Source organism: Leptosomus discolor, chromosome 23 (assembly GCF_034619465.1).
Source record: "Leptosomus discolor isolate bLepDis1 chromosome 23, bLepDis1.hap2, whole genome shotgun sequence".
Taxonomy (NCBI): Eukaryota; Metazoa; Chordata; class Aves; order Leptosomiformes; family Leptosomidae; genus Leptosomus; species Leptosomus discolor.
In genome coordinates, this window is record NC_141413.1 from 6,868,689 (window position 1) to 6,886,648 (window position 17,960).

The 17,960-nt window shown below is 55.2% G+C and overlaps 1 protein-coding gene across 4 annotated transcripts in view; it reads right to left on the reverse strand.

The window, feature by feature from the left end:
* The window catches only part of PPP3CC (protein phosphatase 3 catalytic subunit gamma), a 34,645-nt gene extending 16,886 nt beyond the window's left edge, over positions 1-17,759 (reverse strand). For all 4 annotated transcript variants that reach the window (XM_086477242.1, XM_086477240.1, XM_086477241.1 and 1 more), the window contains exons 1-3: positions 17,686-17,759; positions 1,680-1,877; positions 1,257-1,381 (exon numbers count right to left, since the gene is read on the reverse strand). In XM_086477242.1, the coding sequence (XP_086333368.1) occupies positions 1,257-1,381; positions 1,680-1,877; positions 17,686-17,737 (375 nt within the window). In that variant the 5' untranslated portion in view covers positions 17,738-17,759. The remainder of the gene's footprint in view (positions 1-1,256; positions 1,382-1,679; positions 1,878-17,685) is intronic.
* Between the last annotated feature and the right edge of the window lie 201 nt (positions 17,760-17,960).

Genomic DNA, 17,960 nt, shown 5'->3' on the forward strand with positions numbered 1-17,960 from the left:
CCCAACAGCCACCACCCCACCTTTGGAGCATCCGTCCCCGCTCCCCCCGGAAACTGCTCATCGTCACACCTTGGCTCCCCGTCAGGATTTAGGAACACACGGAGCGCAAGGCTGGGAGGAAGCCAGAACACTGCTAGAGCGCAAGCTGTCGGCGGTACCCTCCCAAATCCTCTGCAGAATCCTTCAGAATTCTTGAGAGTTCCTGCCCAAAAATTAACAGGGAAAGATCCCTCTGCAGCCCCAACCGCTCAGCTATTCCTGCGCTGTGGTACGCACCCTCCCTCTTGGAGGAGAAACCACTTACTCTGTCCTTCCAGGCCAGTTCTGGCACCTTTCACGCCCCTGTTTCCCCAAACGCCCCCCCGTTACGTTGCCTCCAACTGGACTGAGCACTCCCGTTCCACTCGGCCCTGCCTCAGCGAAACCACAAGGCTGCAACCCCTCGGGGTTTGCGGCATTTGCTAAGAGCTCTCCCGTCCTGCCTGCTCGGTCGCTCACAGGTCCCCAGCGAGCCAGCAGCGACCACGGGGACCCATCTATTCCTTTGCCCTTCAAGGCCAACGACTTGGTCGGTGGCATCCCGCAGCGCTGCGAACTCCTAACACGCCGCCAGGTGTGTGGCCGATGTCTGTAAGGGACAGGGTTATTGTGACAAGGAGGGGGTCACACGGGGACAGCACGGCTAGAGGCGCAATTAAAAGCCTCGGCACCAAGCTCCTGGGTCACAGCGAGACGCGCGGCAGCCCAGGCGATTTACTGCTCCTCTCCCCTGACCCCGTCTCTGGCATCGCAAGGCTGATGCTTTCAGGGGGACGGCAGGGAAGCAGCGGCTCAGCGGCGCAGCGCTTTCTTTTCCCTGCTAAGCTGAATCCTGCAAGTTTTTAAACATTTGCTTCCCACTGCCTGGTAGGATCCTGTTGCCTGCAACATACAATCAACTCTCCCCCTCGTTCCCCTGACTGACAGCTACAAGTGATATTAAAACTCGAGTTCAGAAGCCAGGGTTTAGTCGTTAACCCCACCGCTGCTGTCGAACTCTGTCACCAGGTGAGGATCCGGTTCAAAACCATGACATTTGGGCATTGCTTTTCCGCCAAAAATCACACCGTAAGTCACCTACATCGTGTTCTTCCTCGCATGCAAAATGAGACTAGAGCGTAAAACCCACCGTGAGAGAGGTATGTGTTAGTTTAGTTTAACGGTTTTTGGTTGGTTTGGTTAGTTTAGCACTAGCAGCTCAGGCTCAGCTTCGTCACCTCTATACTGAAGTAGCCTCTGTCCACGTAGTCTCCCAGGAAGAGGTAGCGGGTGTTATTGGGTGATCCTCCAACTTCAAACAGCTTCATCAGGTCAAAAAACTGCCCGTGAATGTCACCGCACACTAGGGGAGGAAGAACAGCACAAAAAGAGGGACAGAATTACACGCTAAGAAAAGAAAGGTCACGACAGCAACAAGCAGTGCAGCGTGGCTGTGCTCTGACCCAAGCCACCCCTGCTTTACATCCAGCTTCTGCAAAGATGTACTTGATCTATACCAGCAAAATCCTCTCTTCCGAGAGCTCGGGCAATTTAAAAGCCTCGTTGACGAAAGGAAGGCAGCGGAAAACCCGCTACTCGGAGCGGCCTGTGTTTCCTAGGAGGCCCTTCTGTAGGACGCCAGCCGCAGAAAGCCCTCTGACCTGTGATCGGAGCCTCCACTTCAATCATTGTCTTCTCGTGCCGAAGGATGGCGGCCCCATCGTTGATGATCTTCAGCGCCGCGTCCTCTTCCAGGCGCCCTTCCTTTACCAAGTGGCTCTTCAAGACGTCAAGCCGAGGCTTCCCATCCTCAAACACCTCCTTCAGAGTGAGCCGCTGCGTGGGAGGAAACGGGACAGCTGGAAATGGAAGTGAAGAAGTTAGCAACACGTCTCTTTTCAGGGGGGAAAAAAAAAAAAAAAGAATTACAGGCTTTTCAGCAGGAGGCTTTCGTTCCAAGCCTCAAGACGAGCACACACGCTGAAACAGACTTTCACTGAAACGACGCTCTCCAATACTGCAGGAAAAGCAGCTCTGCTGCCAGAGCAACCAAATACACCCCTCGGCGTGTTGAAGGAGCCGCCGCATGCAGACTAAATGCCATATGCACCCGCAGAAAACACGGGCACCAAAGCCGCCTCCCGCTTCAGCGGGGAGAGTTGTCATCACCCTGTTGCGCCGAAACGGGGCTGCCTGCAAGTATCAGCAAGAGCAGGGGAAAAAAAACCACACCGGTTCCCAGGAACAAGCCATTCAGGTGGGAGGACCAAGAGGTAAAATTCTGGCTGATCAAGAAACCGCGCAGACCCGCGAAGCAGAAGCTGCCTTGGCCAGGCAACAGCCTCGCGCCTCTGAGCACGGGCCGCTTCATAAAGCCTAACCCCGAGCTTAGTAACTCGTAAATCCTGATGGAATCCAACATTTAGGGCAAGTTCAGGCCTCACCTCTTTGCAGCACATTCCCTGGGTTTTAACTCTAGGCAGGAAAACACCCCATCAAAAGCCATTACTGTTATTATTTTCACGCTAGGCAATCGTATTATTTGTGAGAAGGTGACCTCTAGCAGAAAGGATGCACAGGAAACAAAAATCATCGTTACAAGTGAGAACCACCTGACCTCCCCCTCTACCTTCTGGGCCTGGCAAAGTTAAAAAAAGATGGAGAACCCACGACCCCTGCCTAATATTTAAAGGCTACATAGCGTCTCGATTTAAAATAAATTCCAGGAAGGCAGGCTGGATGTTCGAGAAAAAAATTTTAAACCAACAAACTAGAAGCCAAATCCCGTCAAACAGCCCCAAACGCGCGGCCCAGCTGCCGGCGGCTCTCCAGAGCGACCTGCACCTTACGGCAGCGACGCAGCGCAGAGATCGTCTCGGGTCCCGGAGCCCGTTTCCTTCTCAAACCATCCCGAATAACCAGCATCTCCCCTCAGCCCTCGGGGTTCAAGCCCTTTCCACGCTCCCAGGTCACGGCAGGACCAAAACCGATTACGACCGAGCCCTTGCTGAGGGAGCGATCCTGCAGCATGGATGGGGGGGGACACGACACACGCTTTGGGGTGCTCCCTGGGGTGCTGCACGCTCCCAAAAAGCAGCCCCCCCCAAAAAAAAGCCTCCTGCCCCAGCGTGGGTAGGGCAGGGAGCTGCCGCTCACCCTCCCGGCCTCAGGGATAGGGCACACCCCTGCAAAAAGGGTCTTGGAGGCAGCGCTGCCCGTAAGACCCTGGGCATCCCCCAGATGACCCCAAAATTTGGAAGGTAAATGGGCCTTTTACAGCCATTTTAATGATTCCGGTGCCAGCCTGCTTCTGAGTAAGCAGTACCTCCAACACACCCCACGTGTAACGAAACCCACTCACTAGATAATGTACCATCGCTTCCACATCTCCCGCTTCTGATGCCATCATGTCATGTGGTGAAAGACAGATTTGCACTTAACTGCAATCCAGCTAGAGAAGAAAAATATCTGATGTGCAAATGAAGCTGATGTCCCCACCCCTGTCACCCAGTAAAGACATCCCATATGCCAAAGTATGTTGAATTTAACAGGCAAAGCGCTGGTCAAATAATACAGTGACTAACAGTAATGCAACCGATCTCTTTTAAATGCAAATAGAGCAGCTATTTAGCTTGGAAACCCAGGGGGCAGAGAGAAAAAGCAGAGAGGCAGCACAAGAGAGTCTTTGCAGCTGAACATCAATTTTCAAATCATGTGAAATGTAGGACAGAGGAGAACAAGAGCGGCTCTAATGAAAGGGGAGCCGGTGGCTGCAAGAAGGTGGCCCTCTTTCATCGGCCGCGTTGGAAGTTTCGCTCTGCTGGGTTCTAAGTGCCCTGCGTGCCTCGAACGGTCCAGGGCACACGCAGCGCTTTCCCCACGGAGCCTCCAATTAACGAGGTTTAAGCAAGACCCCTGCTTATACCAACACAGGCTGGACAACATCTTTTTACTGCACAGATAGCTCCTTTCTACAGCCAAAAGGAAAAAAAATAAAATAAAACAGAAGTGACCCCTTTGGTTACTGATGAAAACCTCGACATTCTGCAGAATTTCACATATTTCACTCTCGGGATCTGCACGAGGACGGCAGCGTTTGCACGGCGGGAGGAGGCAGAGGGGAGCCGCGGGTCTGACACGAACAGGTTCAGCTGGAGCAAGGGAGGTCAAAGGGAGCGGGACGGCAACGTGGGCACAGGACTCGGAGAGAGGGGCAAGGGAGCCTTTGGGACTCGCTGCCACTAAGCGACTGGGAAACGTAAGTACTTCTACCAACTGGGCCGTTGCCCTAGCGTCTGCCATCCAACGGAAGCGAGAAGGTGCTTGAAGGTCAAACGATTTATAGGGAAGAGAACGGAGAAACGGGAACCGCTCAGCGCCACGCTCCCTGTCGTCGCAGGCCTTCGAACGCAGCCACCGACTCCAGGGCCACCCTAACCCAGTAAAAAAGCCCGCAGAAGTCGGGACAGAAAGCTTCACGGAGATGGCACGTGACCACAAGAGCAGGACTGCCCGTCACACAATTCAGAAGAGATCCATGAAAAGCTCCTGGCGTGGTCTGCTTTGCCTTTTCTTGGTAGCCCTTGTGAGCAGAGTTATGCAAGATAAAATATGAGGCTACGCCGATGGGAGCAGCCAAGAACTTTTATGTAAGTTCCCTCGCTGGCTTTGCAACGGCTCCACTCCCACAAGGAGCTGGGCACGATAAGGAACCGGCTTTCTCCTCTGCTGTGCCTGTCTGCCAGCCAAGCTGCAGCCAGCACGGAGCGCAGGGAGAAAAACCTGCTCCAGAGACGCCCAGCACCATCCTGGGGATGCACAGACGCAGCAAAGACCTCACGCTAGGCGAGGGATTACTCCACGTCACCTGCTTTTCTACTTGCTGCTCTTCCTGCTAACCCACCCCCCAAAATAAAATAAAATAAAAATAAATATATAAACCAAGACTTCTCGCTTCCCCGAGCCGGTCACGCAGCGCCGGAGCCGAAGTGCCGGCGCGCCCAGAGCTGCCGAGCGCTTCAAAAGCTTCGTGGGGGCTGCGTGAAAAAAAGAACCTCCACGCACCAGCGAGTCACGAGAAGCATCAACTGGAGCCCGAGGGCTGGGCAAACCAAAACCCAGCGATGCCCCTTTCCCCCCCACGCAGCAGGGGGTGAGGCTGAGCACCTCAGGAACGAGCGTCGTCAAAGCATAACTTGTGTAAGGGCTTTGGTCAGCTTGGTGCAAGCGGTTATCTGATGCACAAATATCCACTCTTTAAAAAGATAATGAATTTTATCCTTATTAATACTCCATTCTGTCGGAGCGACCAGCAAGGCAGGAGGGTGTGGAGGAAGGGAGCTCCTCCTGCCGCCAGCCCGGGCTCACAGACAGCGGGAGCAGCACCAGGCACGGCCGTCCGAGCAAAAACTGACCTGAAATCTCACACCCCCAAGGCACGGAGAAGGGTGGAAGAGTCTTGCCCGCTTCCTGCTGTTATCTGCAAAATGGGGAAACAACTCCTTATCTCTCACAAAAAACCGCCGTGGCTAGTCACAGAGTGGCCAAGGAGCGCAAAGGCACGGCGTGCTGCGCTCGTCCCCAGAGCCAGCCCCTGCCGTGCGGCCCAAAATTAAGGAAAACGACAGCTAAGACGTTCACAGCACCGCGAGCAGCAAACGCTGTGCTCTTCGTGCCACCTTCCCTTTGTATACAAACCCACCTGCTGCACCCAGTCGGGTTTAAATGAGAGAAAACTGTAGGTGTGGGGCTTAGAATTTTGCAAGGGCACCAAAACACACTGTGCTGAGACTGCTCCTGAGAAAAACCCCAATCCCCACTCTACTAACAGGACACCAGCTGGACGCCAAACCACATGCAAAGAGAGAGAAATGCGAGTGAACTTTTGGGGTGTAAAGTGGAACTTCACCTCAAGAACTTCAGCAAAATTAAGAGGACAGGGATATCTTTGCTAGACTACGGTGGAAGACTCTGCTTGCTGCAAAATTAACACGGATGTTATTTGCCAGTGCAGGAGCAAGGGGTTATCTGCAGCGCTCCAAGAGGATATGGATAGTTAAGGATGGGGGAATTGGACAAAAAGCTGCTTTTCTACCACCAGCTCTACAAAACCAGAGCATCACAGCCCATCCATTTGCCCCTCGGTGCAAAAAGACTATGTTCCTCCAGGAGAAAAGCACGTGCTGCATTTCTACACCCACACTATGCCCCCACTAAGCTTCATCATGGCTCTTCCAGCACGGATTGGGTCGGACCACATAATCTATCGCCCATCTTCGTAAGAGAGAGGCTGAAACAAAGCAAAGATCCTCTTCTCCCAGGACTGGAGGCCGCAGCAGCAGACAGAGCAGGTCTGACTGATCCACACCTCCAGAAAGAGTCAGTAGCACAGAAGAGAAAACAAAGTGATCCTCAAATTATTGTTTATGTATCCGAGAGTCCCGTGGATGACTGTACAAAGCAACAGAGCGAGATTCATTACTGAAAAAGGAGCAAGAGCTCTGCCTGAAGTGGCAGCTACAGCAAAGCTCAGCTTGTTCCCTGAGCGGGTGGGTCTCTAAGGAGAAGGAGGTGTCCTCTCACACCACTGGGGTGTGGGGGGCTTCCAGTCCAAAAAAAAAAAAAACAACATCACCCAGGATTAAACACGCTCAATAACAAACTCAAGGGAGATTTCTCTGCAACTCCTGACGCCCGTCTGGGAGCGAATCTGAAGGGCGCTGAATGCAATAGTCGCCTTCCCTGCTTGCTCCTCATGAGATGAATGATCTTACAGATAGATAGTTGAACAGATGGCTACAGAGGCACTTTGGGGAGGAAAAAAAAAAAAAAAAAAGAGTACATTTTGGGCACTCTGAAGCAGCCAGTACAGCTCAGACAAAACTAAGCACAAGTAAAAGCTGTCTTTTCTTATGCTCAGACACACGACGTAAGGTACTAACAGCTTCCAGTTACTGCACCCTCTCCACCTGTGCTGGAAGGCGGCTGAAATATCTGACTGACGTTCAGCTCAGGGTTTGACGTGGCGGATGACAGATGTCCATCTGCCACAGCGGAGATCGGGCCGCCGAGGAAGCCGGACCCGGCTGTCAAAGGTAGCAACGTTCCCAGGGAGCAGTCTGCACGGGAGCCATCCGTAACCCCTTTGAAAGGCAGAGAGAAAGCCGCCTCCTGGGCTGAGCTGTGCTTAGCACGAGCAGCAGGTCAGGGTTGGGTGGGGTTTTTTTTTTTTTAATTCCCCCCAATTTCCAAATAGCCCAGTGTTATTTTTATCAGACATTTCTATTCCCGTTCACACCTAACCTACATTCGTCTATTCAAAGTTGAGTCCAGGGCTCAAACAGCGCCAGCTGAGAGGTAAGAATCTGGAGAAGTTCAGCAACGAAAGGCAACGGCGATGCCATTTTGTGCTTGCAGGAAGCTTAAGTTTCGGGATCGTGCAGAGCTTTCACTGTCATTAACGGGGAACAAAACCTTGAAGGCAAGTGACAGATGCCGTCGTTACCTACAGCAACGCTCCAGCCAACCTGCTGCAGTGCTGCTCTATTCACGGTCCAGACCAAAAGCAAGGACGGGTTGAATCTCAGCAGCTAGAGTAAGCTTGTCCAATCCAAACTAGTCCTAACATTTATTAGCAACGACCCAATTTTCCATGGAATAAGCTTTATTTTCTTGAAATCACAAGCCCTACAAATTTCTGGTCATAAAATGCCGGCATGTCTTTGCTTTAAGAATCCCTAAGCTGGTTTGCTTGACATTTGCTCTCCCCTGGGGTGCCTCAGGGCAAGTTTACATGGAAGTCTGCAAAAACAGATGTGTGCTTGATACCAATTTTTCAAAGCCTTGACCAAGCCCTGATAAATCATCTGTGTCATTTTTCAGTCTGAAGCAGGGCTGGCACAGGCGCCCCGACCCTGCTGCGTCAGAGAACTACTGCTCTCTCCAGCCACAGAAGCTACGTGGAAACAAAGCGATCACGAAGTGGAGCAATATGTAAGTAACTTCTCCCCTTGCCACTGGATATGCTAACATAAATAACATTAGTACCTCAGAAGACTCATCAAGGAAAGCAAACACCTTCCTTGCACAAACGCAGCAAGAGCCAGAAACAATTACTACTGCCATTTCTGGCCGCCCTCCTCCAAACTTGCGCATGTTCTTTCTAATCTTCCGAGGGCAGCTATTTTCCTTTCTTGCTACGAGTAAGAAGCCCCAGACTTGAGAAGCTCCAAAGACTCACAAATGGGGCAAAAAAAAAAAAAAAAAAAGAAGAGAGTTTTGTTTCTCACCCCTGCAGGAGGACCCGGCCCTGCACGCAGCTCCTGCGTTGAGCATCAACAAAAAACCATCACAACCCCCGTCCCCGCTAGCAGAGAGTGTCTGGCAGACAAGATTTCGGGTGTCCTTTTCATCCGTTTGGCAAGTCTAAATACCTACTGAATGGCAGCTCCTTCAAATAGAGAGGAGCATCACATGCAGTTCCATAATGCCCCAGTTTTATCCGAAACTAGTCAGATCTGTGCTGCTGGAGCTGAAGCCAGTGTGCAACTGGTTCAGAGAGCTGGCTCTCACGCTTACCTTGAGCCAGATTTCTTCCTGTAGGACAACCAGAATACCTCCTCAAAATAACCCTAAAAATATCTGTATTGTACATCGAATTCTATCAAGCTGAATGACTTCTTCGAAGGGGGAAGAGACAGAGTCATCACGACACTAGACTCGAGCGAAACTGAGAAAGACCCATCAACTGAACAGGCAAATCTTTACCTTACCAACTACCTTTCAGTCATTCGAAGAGTGACACCCGAATTCTGAGGCCACGCTGACTTTTGGCTACTAGAACCTGGCACACGCCGCCTGTGCAGAAGCCAGGTGCATTCGAGTCCAAAAAAAGCAAGCGACAGCCCTGCGCACCAAAAGGCAAACACAAACACAGCGTGTGCCAAACGAGCGTAACCCAGGCCACGCTTCAAGCTCCCACGGACCGGCACAAACACTAAGTGCAAAGCCAAGAGTCCAGAAAAACCATCAAAGCTACCTAAATCAAAGTCCACCTGTGCTTTTGTGCAGCTTCTGAAACCTCACGGCTACCTGAGCTGTGCTCATAGACTCCTAAAAACTTTAATTGGGATAGAAGGTAATTATCCTTAAACGGTGCTGCTGGCAAAAGGTCTAGCATGGACAGTAAACAGTCTTATCAGGCCAAGGGGGAAAAAGAAAAAGGTGCCTTTGCCAAAGTAAACCACGGCTACTCAAGGAGGGCTCACCAGCAGAGCTGTGCCAAGGTTTGCCACGGTAGGCAAGCCCAGAGGCAGCTACGATGGCCCCTCTGCCGGGCCGCCAACCCAAGAGGTGGAGCTGGCACCCTGCTCCCTCCCCAAGGAGCCAGGTGAGATTAAAACCAGGAGTATGGAATTAGAACAGAGGCCACTTAAAGACTGTCACCGCACATCAGCCGCCCCAGCTCTCAGCCGGGGAGAGCCGCCCGCAAAGCTTCCCCCGCACCAACGCCGGGGGTTCCCGCCCCGCCACCGAAAACGAAGGCGAACCTCGGCCGCGGGAGAGACCCAGACCCGCACCGCAGCGTCAGCCTCGCTCTTGCCAGAGCGCTCTGCGGCTCAGAGATGGTCTCAGAACGGCACCGGGCGGGCACCGAATTCCCTCAGCCGCCTCGGGACCGATGCGGATGCCAAAATCCTCCTGGCTTGCAAGGCCCGTCGGGTTTCCAGCGCCCGCGGAGGTTCGTCTCTCAAGGACCGGCACTGAGGCGGATTTGCCTGGGATTGTCATTGAGACAATCTGTCCGGAGCCAAGTCCTCTGCCGGGGACGCAGACTCCTCACATTCACCAGCTCACCAGCCACTGTCAAGGAGAGCACATAAGCCCTCAATACCAGCCTGGAAAAAAATTGTCTTCCGAGACCCTCGAGCTCTACAGACTTTCCAGCAGCCAAAAAATCTACGTATTCCTACGAAATAACAACAGCAAAGCTGGTGTCTTCCTCTCCACGTGCCCATCGGTGGGACAGTCCCTCAGCTGACTCGAGGGGGTCACGTCTAAGCTCGAGCGGGAAGAAAAAAAGAGAAGGAAAAGCAAAAGGCCGAGGTTTACAGCAAACAGCTGCAGCGACTGAAAAAAAAGTGAGCTCACCAAAGGAGACGGGAGGGGATTCCTAGATGTCAGCAGGCAGGGAAACTCACCACCTGTTTCACAAGGTTAGCAAGCTGCCAGCACGTCCACTAATAGATCATTAATACAAGAACAGCGGGGTCTTTGTGTCAAAGGCAAATCCCCCACCTGCTGGCGAATGTAAATCCGACCCCACCGCGGCAGGGGAGGGGGCGCTGGCTCCGATCCGAAAGCTACTTTAAGCCGACGCGATTTTGGACATCGCGTCCTTTCAAGATCTGGCTCAGGACGACGTCGCAGGGCAGGAATCGGCTGCTCCACGCGGGAAACCTTCACAAAATAACCCCCCCCCCCCCCCCCCAAAACATGCTGGAGGCCGAGCGCGGCGGTGGCAGCGGGCAGGGCCCGGCCTGCAGGCCCTCGGAGAAGCGACTGTTTCATCGCATCCAGCGAAAGGCGGTCGCATCACCGATAAAACGGGAATCGGAGCGCTTGGAATCGCCACCGCAGCAAAGAGAGACCAGTCCACACAGCACAGGGGGCTCGGTTTCTCCTCCCTTCCCACCTCACACCTTCACGCTCCAACCCGAGCTGCGCTCGCACTGGATTAAGAAGGTGCTGGCTAAAACACTTCTTGCAACGCGCTTACTCCGGTGTTTGACGTTTATACCCACGTCTCGCCTTACCACCACACAGAGGTGCAGGTGGTCTGAAAGGAGCGGCAAACTAATTAAAATCTTCCCAGTGGCCACACTGGAGATGAGACAGAGCAGCTTTCTTGCAAACCAAAGGGTAAGCAGCCCAACAAATAGGCTAAATAAATAAGTTCTAGCGATGCTTTCAGGGCAGCTCCGCAGACCCTTCCTGGGCCAGGGATGGAGCTCGATGACAGGAGCCCCCAGTTATCGCTGAACCAGCAAAACCAGTCCTCTGCGCTTCTGGTCGGGGTCTTCCTCCGGGAAACCTTTGCGATACATATCCAAGACGTTGCCCTTGGGGTAATATTCTCACTGCTGTCTGAGGAGCCGTTTTACCACCTTCGCTACACCTCAGCAACTGATAAAAGGGACTGTCTTCTAGAGCAGGCTAGGGAACCAAAGACTGGGATCACCACTGACACCATTTCTCCCCGTTTTCCTGAAATTCACCCCGAACCACTGGTGTTACGCAGGGGAGATCCTCGCACGCCCTCCCCAGATCCAGCTCGGAGCAGGGAAAGTGCCTTAAACTCACGCCTTGCAGCCACCGCCGCTGCAAAGGTACTCCCTAAAGGGGGGGGAAGCGCTCAAGCCAGCGGATTGAGGTAGACTTCTGGAGAGTTAAACCCCCCGCAGGAGCCCGCTCAGGGCAGCGTACCCAGGCTCCCCGCTGGAGGAGGTCGCGTTACTCAACACGCTCACATCCACCTCTGCTCCTAATGGAAACGCAGCGAGATCCTATTAAGGCTTCAGAGCTGGAGCCGCCACAGTTAAGAGACAGCGGCGAGGTTTCGCCTCGCAGGCTGGAGGGCTGAAGCCCGGCTAGCCGGACACTCCTCCTCCCCGCCAGCGAAACCTTTGAAAAGCTGCACTGAGATTTCTCTTTCCTACCGCTTTGGAGCGTGCTCCACGCAGGAGCGCCCACCAGCTTCAGCCTCCGTCTCACCTCCGGCCCATGCCATCCTCCCCAGAGGAGGCGCGGAGCTGCTCCCCCTCGCTCCGCCCCGACACCGAGCTCCCTGCCCTGAAGGGTTTTCCCGGTACACTTGACCCGGCTCTCGAGTGTCACCGGCATATGCCTCTTCGGCACCGTGAGCCTGGCAGACCGGCCAGGCACATTCAGAGCCAAGCTTTGCATTAGAGGATAATGCTGATGCCTTTACGTAGCCCGTTTCCTCGCTCCCACGGCTTAATGATGTCTAATTCCATTACCATCCAAGACATTAACGCACCGTCCGTCTAGTAAACACACCCGCCATCCCAGCGCAATCTGCAGAGGAGATCAAACAGAGAACACCTGGAAAACCAGCCAAGCCGGGAAGGATCCTGGACAAATATAGGTCTTCAAGGAGTATCTTTAGATTCGCAGGCGGCTCTGCCCCCACCGAGACCCCAGGATTTACCTAAATAGCTCCCTTCATCGCAAGCAGCCCAGCGTTCGTGGCTATTTTAAGCCAGCACCCTGCCCTACTTCCTAAGGAACAGCCTGCCTTCTCCTGCCCATGCAGCCAAACGAGCACCTAAAACCTTCCAGCTAGAGGAGACAAATTCCTCCCAACTCTGCCTTCTTTCATTAAGTGAAAAAACGCTATTTCGGCACCGTACCCACCTAATCAGGGCTCATTTGTTCTAATTGCGACAGAACGGGCCCTCCACGCAGCCAGCACAGCCCTGAACGTGGGGAATGGGATTAACCTTTCCCAGGCTGATATCTAGATAGCAGGGAGACAGAAAAATGATATTAAATACGGAGCGGGGGGGGGGGGGGGGGGGGAAGTATCCAGAGGGACATGACCTTCCCTCCTCTCTGTCCCACCTCCAGGACCGATCCGAAGCACCTGGTGTTATTCTCAGAAAAAATAAATAAAAAGCCAGCCCTGCTTTCCCTTATTGCAGGTTTCCAAGCAGGTTTTAGTACCCAAGGCTAGCGTGGGGGGTGAGGTTTTTGCCAATTTAATTGTTCACTGGCATGGCAGCGGGGCACCTCTGTTACAAGCTGCAGAGAGACCTGGCTCTGCGGCGTTTCTACCCAAAAAAAAGGGTGCCGCTGGCTCTGCTGGGGGCAGGCGAGGGCCGCGCGAAGCACGCTAGAGCTGAACAGCTTGCGTTACCCCACGGTGCTTGCAGCAGCGCTGCCGAGCACCGCGTTCGACTTCCGATTCGTTTTCGGATCCAGTGCCACGTGAGCTGGCAAAAAATCGGCACCAATTCTGCAACACCCAGCCTCAGCGCAGCCAGAAACCTGCCCCTTCTTCCAGCCCGCCCCAGTCACAAATAACGAAGCATCTCGCCTGCAAGACAGACCCTCAAAAGACCAGGTTCCCACCTAATTCGGAGAGATCCCACCCCACGAAGGGCTATCTACACGGGGGGACCTTCTTGAGCTCTGTCCAGGCGAGTTGCTGCACGATGACACAACTTGCTTTTTAGAGACCCCGCCACCGCATCTTGACCCTGATGGTATTTGCACTTTTCCTCTGGCGTGCCCGAGGGGTGACAGCATGCACCTTGGCCTTCACCCCCATCTTTAGCCCTTTCCACAGCTCTTTCCCGCCCTCACGTATTCCTTAGGAGCTACAAAACGGCCACAAAACCAACCAAAGCGTTACAGAAGGCGACCGTGAGCCAAGCAGCAACCCCAGCGATGGTACTACGTGTTTCTTCTTTTCAATAACCACAGTTTCCCTTCTAGTCAAGATTTGCCTAAGCCTTCCTTCGCTTGGCACGCCATCACAAAGCTACTTGGACTCTCGCATCGCTGCGCCCCGTTGCAGGAATTCTCTACAGCTCCCAACCTACCGCCACTGGAGAAAGCTCAGTGCTCAACCCCCCCAGCTGCATTTCAAGTGGTTTATATTAAAAAACAAGGTAGGCAGAAAGCTACAGCTTTCTGTCATAAACTGAACGATTCTTCAGCCAGCAAGACGAACGAGCACACCCCTCTGAACCCTATCCACCTGGCAGCAGCGCGGGGGAAGCTCTCCAAAGCCTCTGAAGACGGCATCTCTTGATGTGACGCCGGGTTTTGGCTCCCCAGAGGCACGGCTTCTGCGGAAGGCACCGGGAGCCTCGCCGAACAAATCCCGCGGGATTGGACTCCCTGCCTCGAGCAGCGTCTCCGCCACGCTACGAAGGCACACACGTTCGCCGCGCGGAGAGCAGGGGAGCCGCTCGCCGGGTGTTTTCTTGTTCGAGTGTGACTTCACCCGAGCTGAACAGGCAGGTGGCGTGAGATATGGCTGGGGTACGCGTCCTCAGATTGCCCCGCTGGTGCTTCACCCCCAGAAACCTCAGCTACGTGATCTGGCACATCTCTGGAAGGCTCACGCCACGAACCAGACAGCTGAGACGTACGAGAGCATCACGTCAGGGGTCTTACATCCACACAGACACACACTCTAAATGTCTTCTAGCTGGGGAAAAAAACCAAACTAGACACGCAGAAAAGGCGCCTGAAAAAACCCCAAAGTGACTAAAAATGGACAGCGAAGCGCAAGCTTGGAAAACCCACTTGTTCACAGGACACCTTCAGCTACGCGGTCTCAGCACCGGTCCCAGCTTTACCACCAGGCACAGTTCCTCTGTATTAACCCACCGGCAGCGGCTCAGTCCGCCTGTCTACAGAACAGCAGAAATCCAGCAGTACTCCATCAAACGCAGCACGTGGATCAGGCAGACCACGGACCGCCGACAAACGCACCGCGGCTGCCGAAAAGAGGGCACCAGACCCTCGCCGCTCCTCCTTCGCTGGCTTTCTAACAGGGCAGCACTTCAAGAAGCCACGCAGATAGAAGATGGCTCTAGGTGACCTGCTCTGGCTCAGCCAGGCGTCTAAATACCAACACTCTGGGGTTTTTTAAAGACTTTTTCACGGCTGCAACTGCGAACACAGTAAGCTGGGTTGCCTTCCACCATTCGGCCGTGCTCCCACGTCTTTGGAAAGGATCTTCGCAGCACACGGGCCGCCGGTGCTTCCCAGAGGTTGTCACGCCTCGCAGGAGCGATTCGCCGGAGGCGGAACAAAGCAGGACCGCTTCTGTGCGACCAAGAGCTCTGCAGGTTCGTTGTCACGGGGCCTGGGGTGGGGGAAGGCACCCACCACGCCTGAGTTCTGAGCTCTGGCACCCAACCTGCGCGCGTCAGGGGCGCTGGAGGAGCCCAAAGCATCGCCCCCGCCAGCCTGCCCCACGTGTACTTCGTAGGCTGTGGGTCCATGAGGTCATTCAAGCCCATCTTTGGGCCAACGCACACACCCAGACCCAGCCAACCACTGGGATTTCCAGCACGAAACCACCCCAAGCGCTCCCACGAAAGCCTCAAGTTTGAACGTTAATGACCTCGGTTAACACCAGCTGCCAGTTTGCCGCTAGAACGGGGCTACTAAAAAGCAATTCCAAAAAAACGAAGAGAAAAAAGTACCCCAAAATTAGAGGCTTTAATAACGAACACGAAGTCACCCGAGTACAAATTTAAGCGCAAAACGGAGGCAAACGGAAACACCGTGTTTCTCCTGACTAAACATAATTACAGCTAACACTTCTGCAGGGCTCTAGAGACGTAAATATATAGGTTAAACATAGTTAAAATTCTACATCCTACTTAATTGTAGGCACTTCCAATTGAACAAAATTAGCTTTTATCTTCAGGTTTAAATGATTAATAACCGCGAACAGTGTCACCACCTCTAAACAATCATCGCAGCCACAGAAGCAGCTACTCCTCCCCAGATTTCTAGAGGCACTCGAATCAGCGTCCCAGGCGTACCTGGGGGAAATCAAACGCTCTCCTCGACACCTTCCCACGGCTCTGGGAGCAGCAGCGCACGGAGCGAGGAGGCTCCAGCCACCACCACGAGCCTCCCCCCCCCCCCCACCTGGCTATAGGCTAATTACCCAAATGAGCGGGGACCACCCGGATGCAGGGGGGGGGGGGTGTTTGTCAGGCCCCCCCGCCTCTGAGCAGCGCCGGGAACGTCAGCAGGATGGCCGAGAGGGTTTTCCCGGGATCTGGGAGCCCCAGCGGCAGGGACAGCGTGTCAGCACAGACGACTCAGCTGAATCATAATGGCTGCATTGACATTACCTTCCCCGAACAAGGCCAACCTAAACACCCGCAGCTGCCTGGGATTTAGCAGGAGATTTACGGTTCACACCGGCCACTCGGGCTGCCTGCAGCCCGACAAATCACCGAGCCACGCAGCACGGCTCCAGCAAAGACCCCGGGGGTCCCCCAAACCCACGAGCCCTCCAGCTTTATTTTGAAAGCGACCCACCAAGCAGCAGAGAGCTAACCAAGCCCGACAGGCCTCAAAGTCCAGGCTGCCACCCCAGTCCACTTTCCCTTCCTTTGAGCCACGGTTATTAACATCTAAACATGTGACCGGCCACATGACAGGCTGAAAAAAAAATAAAAAAATAAAAAAATAAATAAAATCACTTGGACCCATCCAGAGGAGAAGGTAGAGATGGCAGCGTGCACCTCTCTGGTGGGCACACCTCCGTAGATTATAGCGATTCCCGGGAAGCGACTCCGTTCCCCAGCCGGCTCGGGGCAGCGCGAGCGCCTGCAACGATCCAAGCCGCCGGGGCGAGAAGCTCTAATAAGGGGGCGATTGTGTAACTTGGACAGCTGGGTGCCTCTCGGCCACAGCGGTGGGTGCTGAGCAAAAGTTGAAGCGAGGGAAGATCGCGCCGGGGATGTTCCCCGGTGCGTGGGTACGATGGTGGCACCAGATCAATTAGGGCAGCGAAATGTACATCACACGAGCCTCCTCCTAATCCAGGAGTTTCTCAGCTAACGTATTTCTCTCCTCGTTAACCGCTTCGGTGTCTTCTGCTCTTTCAAAAATAGTACCTACTATAACGGGTCCTGGAGAGGGGGCCAGCTGGCACCCGCCTCGGGGCAGCGAGAGAGCGAATAGGGCTTTGGGGGAGGCAAGACGCAGGCAAGCAGGCAGGGAGCTGCTGGAATGAGGGCAGGGTGGGCTCTCACACATCCCCCCCCCCCCCCTTCTCCTCCTCCCCTCAATCCTCAGGGGGAGATGCAAAGGAGGCCCAAGAAAGCCCCCCCACTTCCACCCAAAGCAGGGTCTGGGCACCCCAGGCGGGGGCGGGAGAAAGACCTCATGGGTGTGAAGAAGCACAACGCCTGCCCCCCCCCCCCCAGGCTGGCACCTCCAAGCCCCCCCCGCCTCTGCCCTCCTCCGGGCATTGGGCTCTCCCAAGGATGGGGATGCCCCCCCCTCCCTGCAGCAGCGCAGGGATGTTGGCGCCCCCCCCTCCCCCCTCACCACGCTACCGGGGTGTCCACAGCCCCATGGGGGTCCCCCAGCCCAGCACCCTCACCTCCCACGCACTGCACCCCCCTCCCATCCTTGCACTGCACCAGGGTGAGGACCTGCACCAGAAAAAGGAGGGAGGGGGCAGCATGGCTCATCCTCTCGGACCAGGGGTGCCCCCCCTCAGGTCAAAAATACACACACACACACCCCCCCCCGCTCCCCTTAGAACAGAGATGTTTCCCCTGAGACCAAACGTGCCCCCCCCAGCTCCTCTGCAGAGGTTTCTGCCACACCAGGGGTGCCCCCCCCACGCCTGCGCCCCCCCCCAAAGGCTCTCCCTGAGGAGGGGTACCCCACCGGAACAGCCTCCCCCCCGCCGCTCCAGGCATTCCCTGCCCCCCCCCCAGGGCTCCCCCAGCCCGGGAATGCCGTCCGTCCCCCCCCCTTCCTCCACCCCAGGGGTGTCCCCCCCCCCCGCCGTTAAGGCGCGTCCACCCCCCCCCCACCCCCCCCCCCCCCCCGCGCAGGCAGGGGGCGCCCTCGCCGCCCCCAACCCCTCACCCTTGACGATGCGCTCGGTGGTCGGCAGCTTGTTGTGGCCGCGCCCGGACATGGTGGTGGTGGTGGCGGTGGCGGCGGTGGTGGCGGTGCCGCCGCTCCCGGCCTCTCTTTTCCCCCCCCCCCCCACCCCGCCCCACCGCCCTGCCCCCGCTCCCCTCTCCAAAGAGGGGGCCGCGGGGTGCTCCCGGCGGCTCAGCGGGCCCCGGCAGCGGGCTGGGGATCCGCTGGGTGCCCCGGCGGCGCTCGGCTCCGCTCCGCTCCCTCCCCCCGCCGCC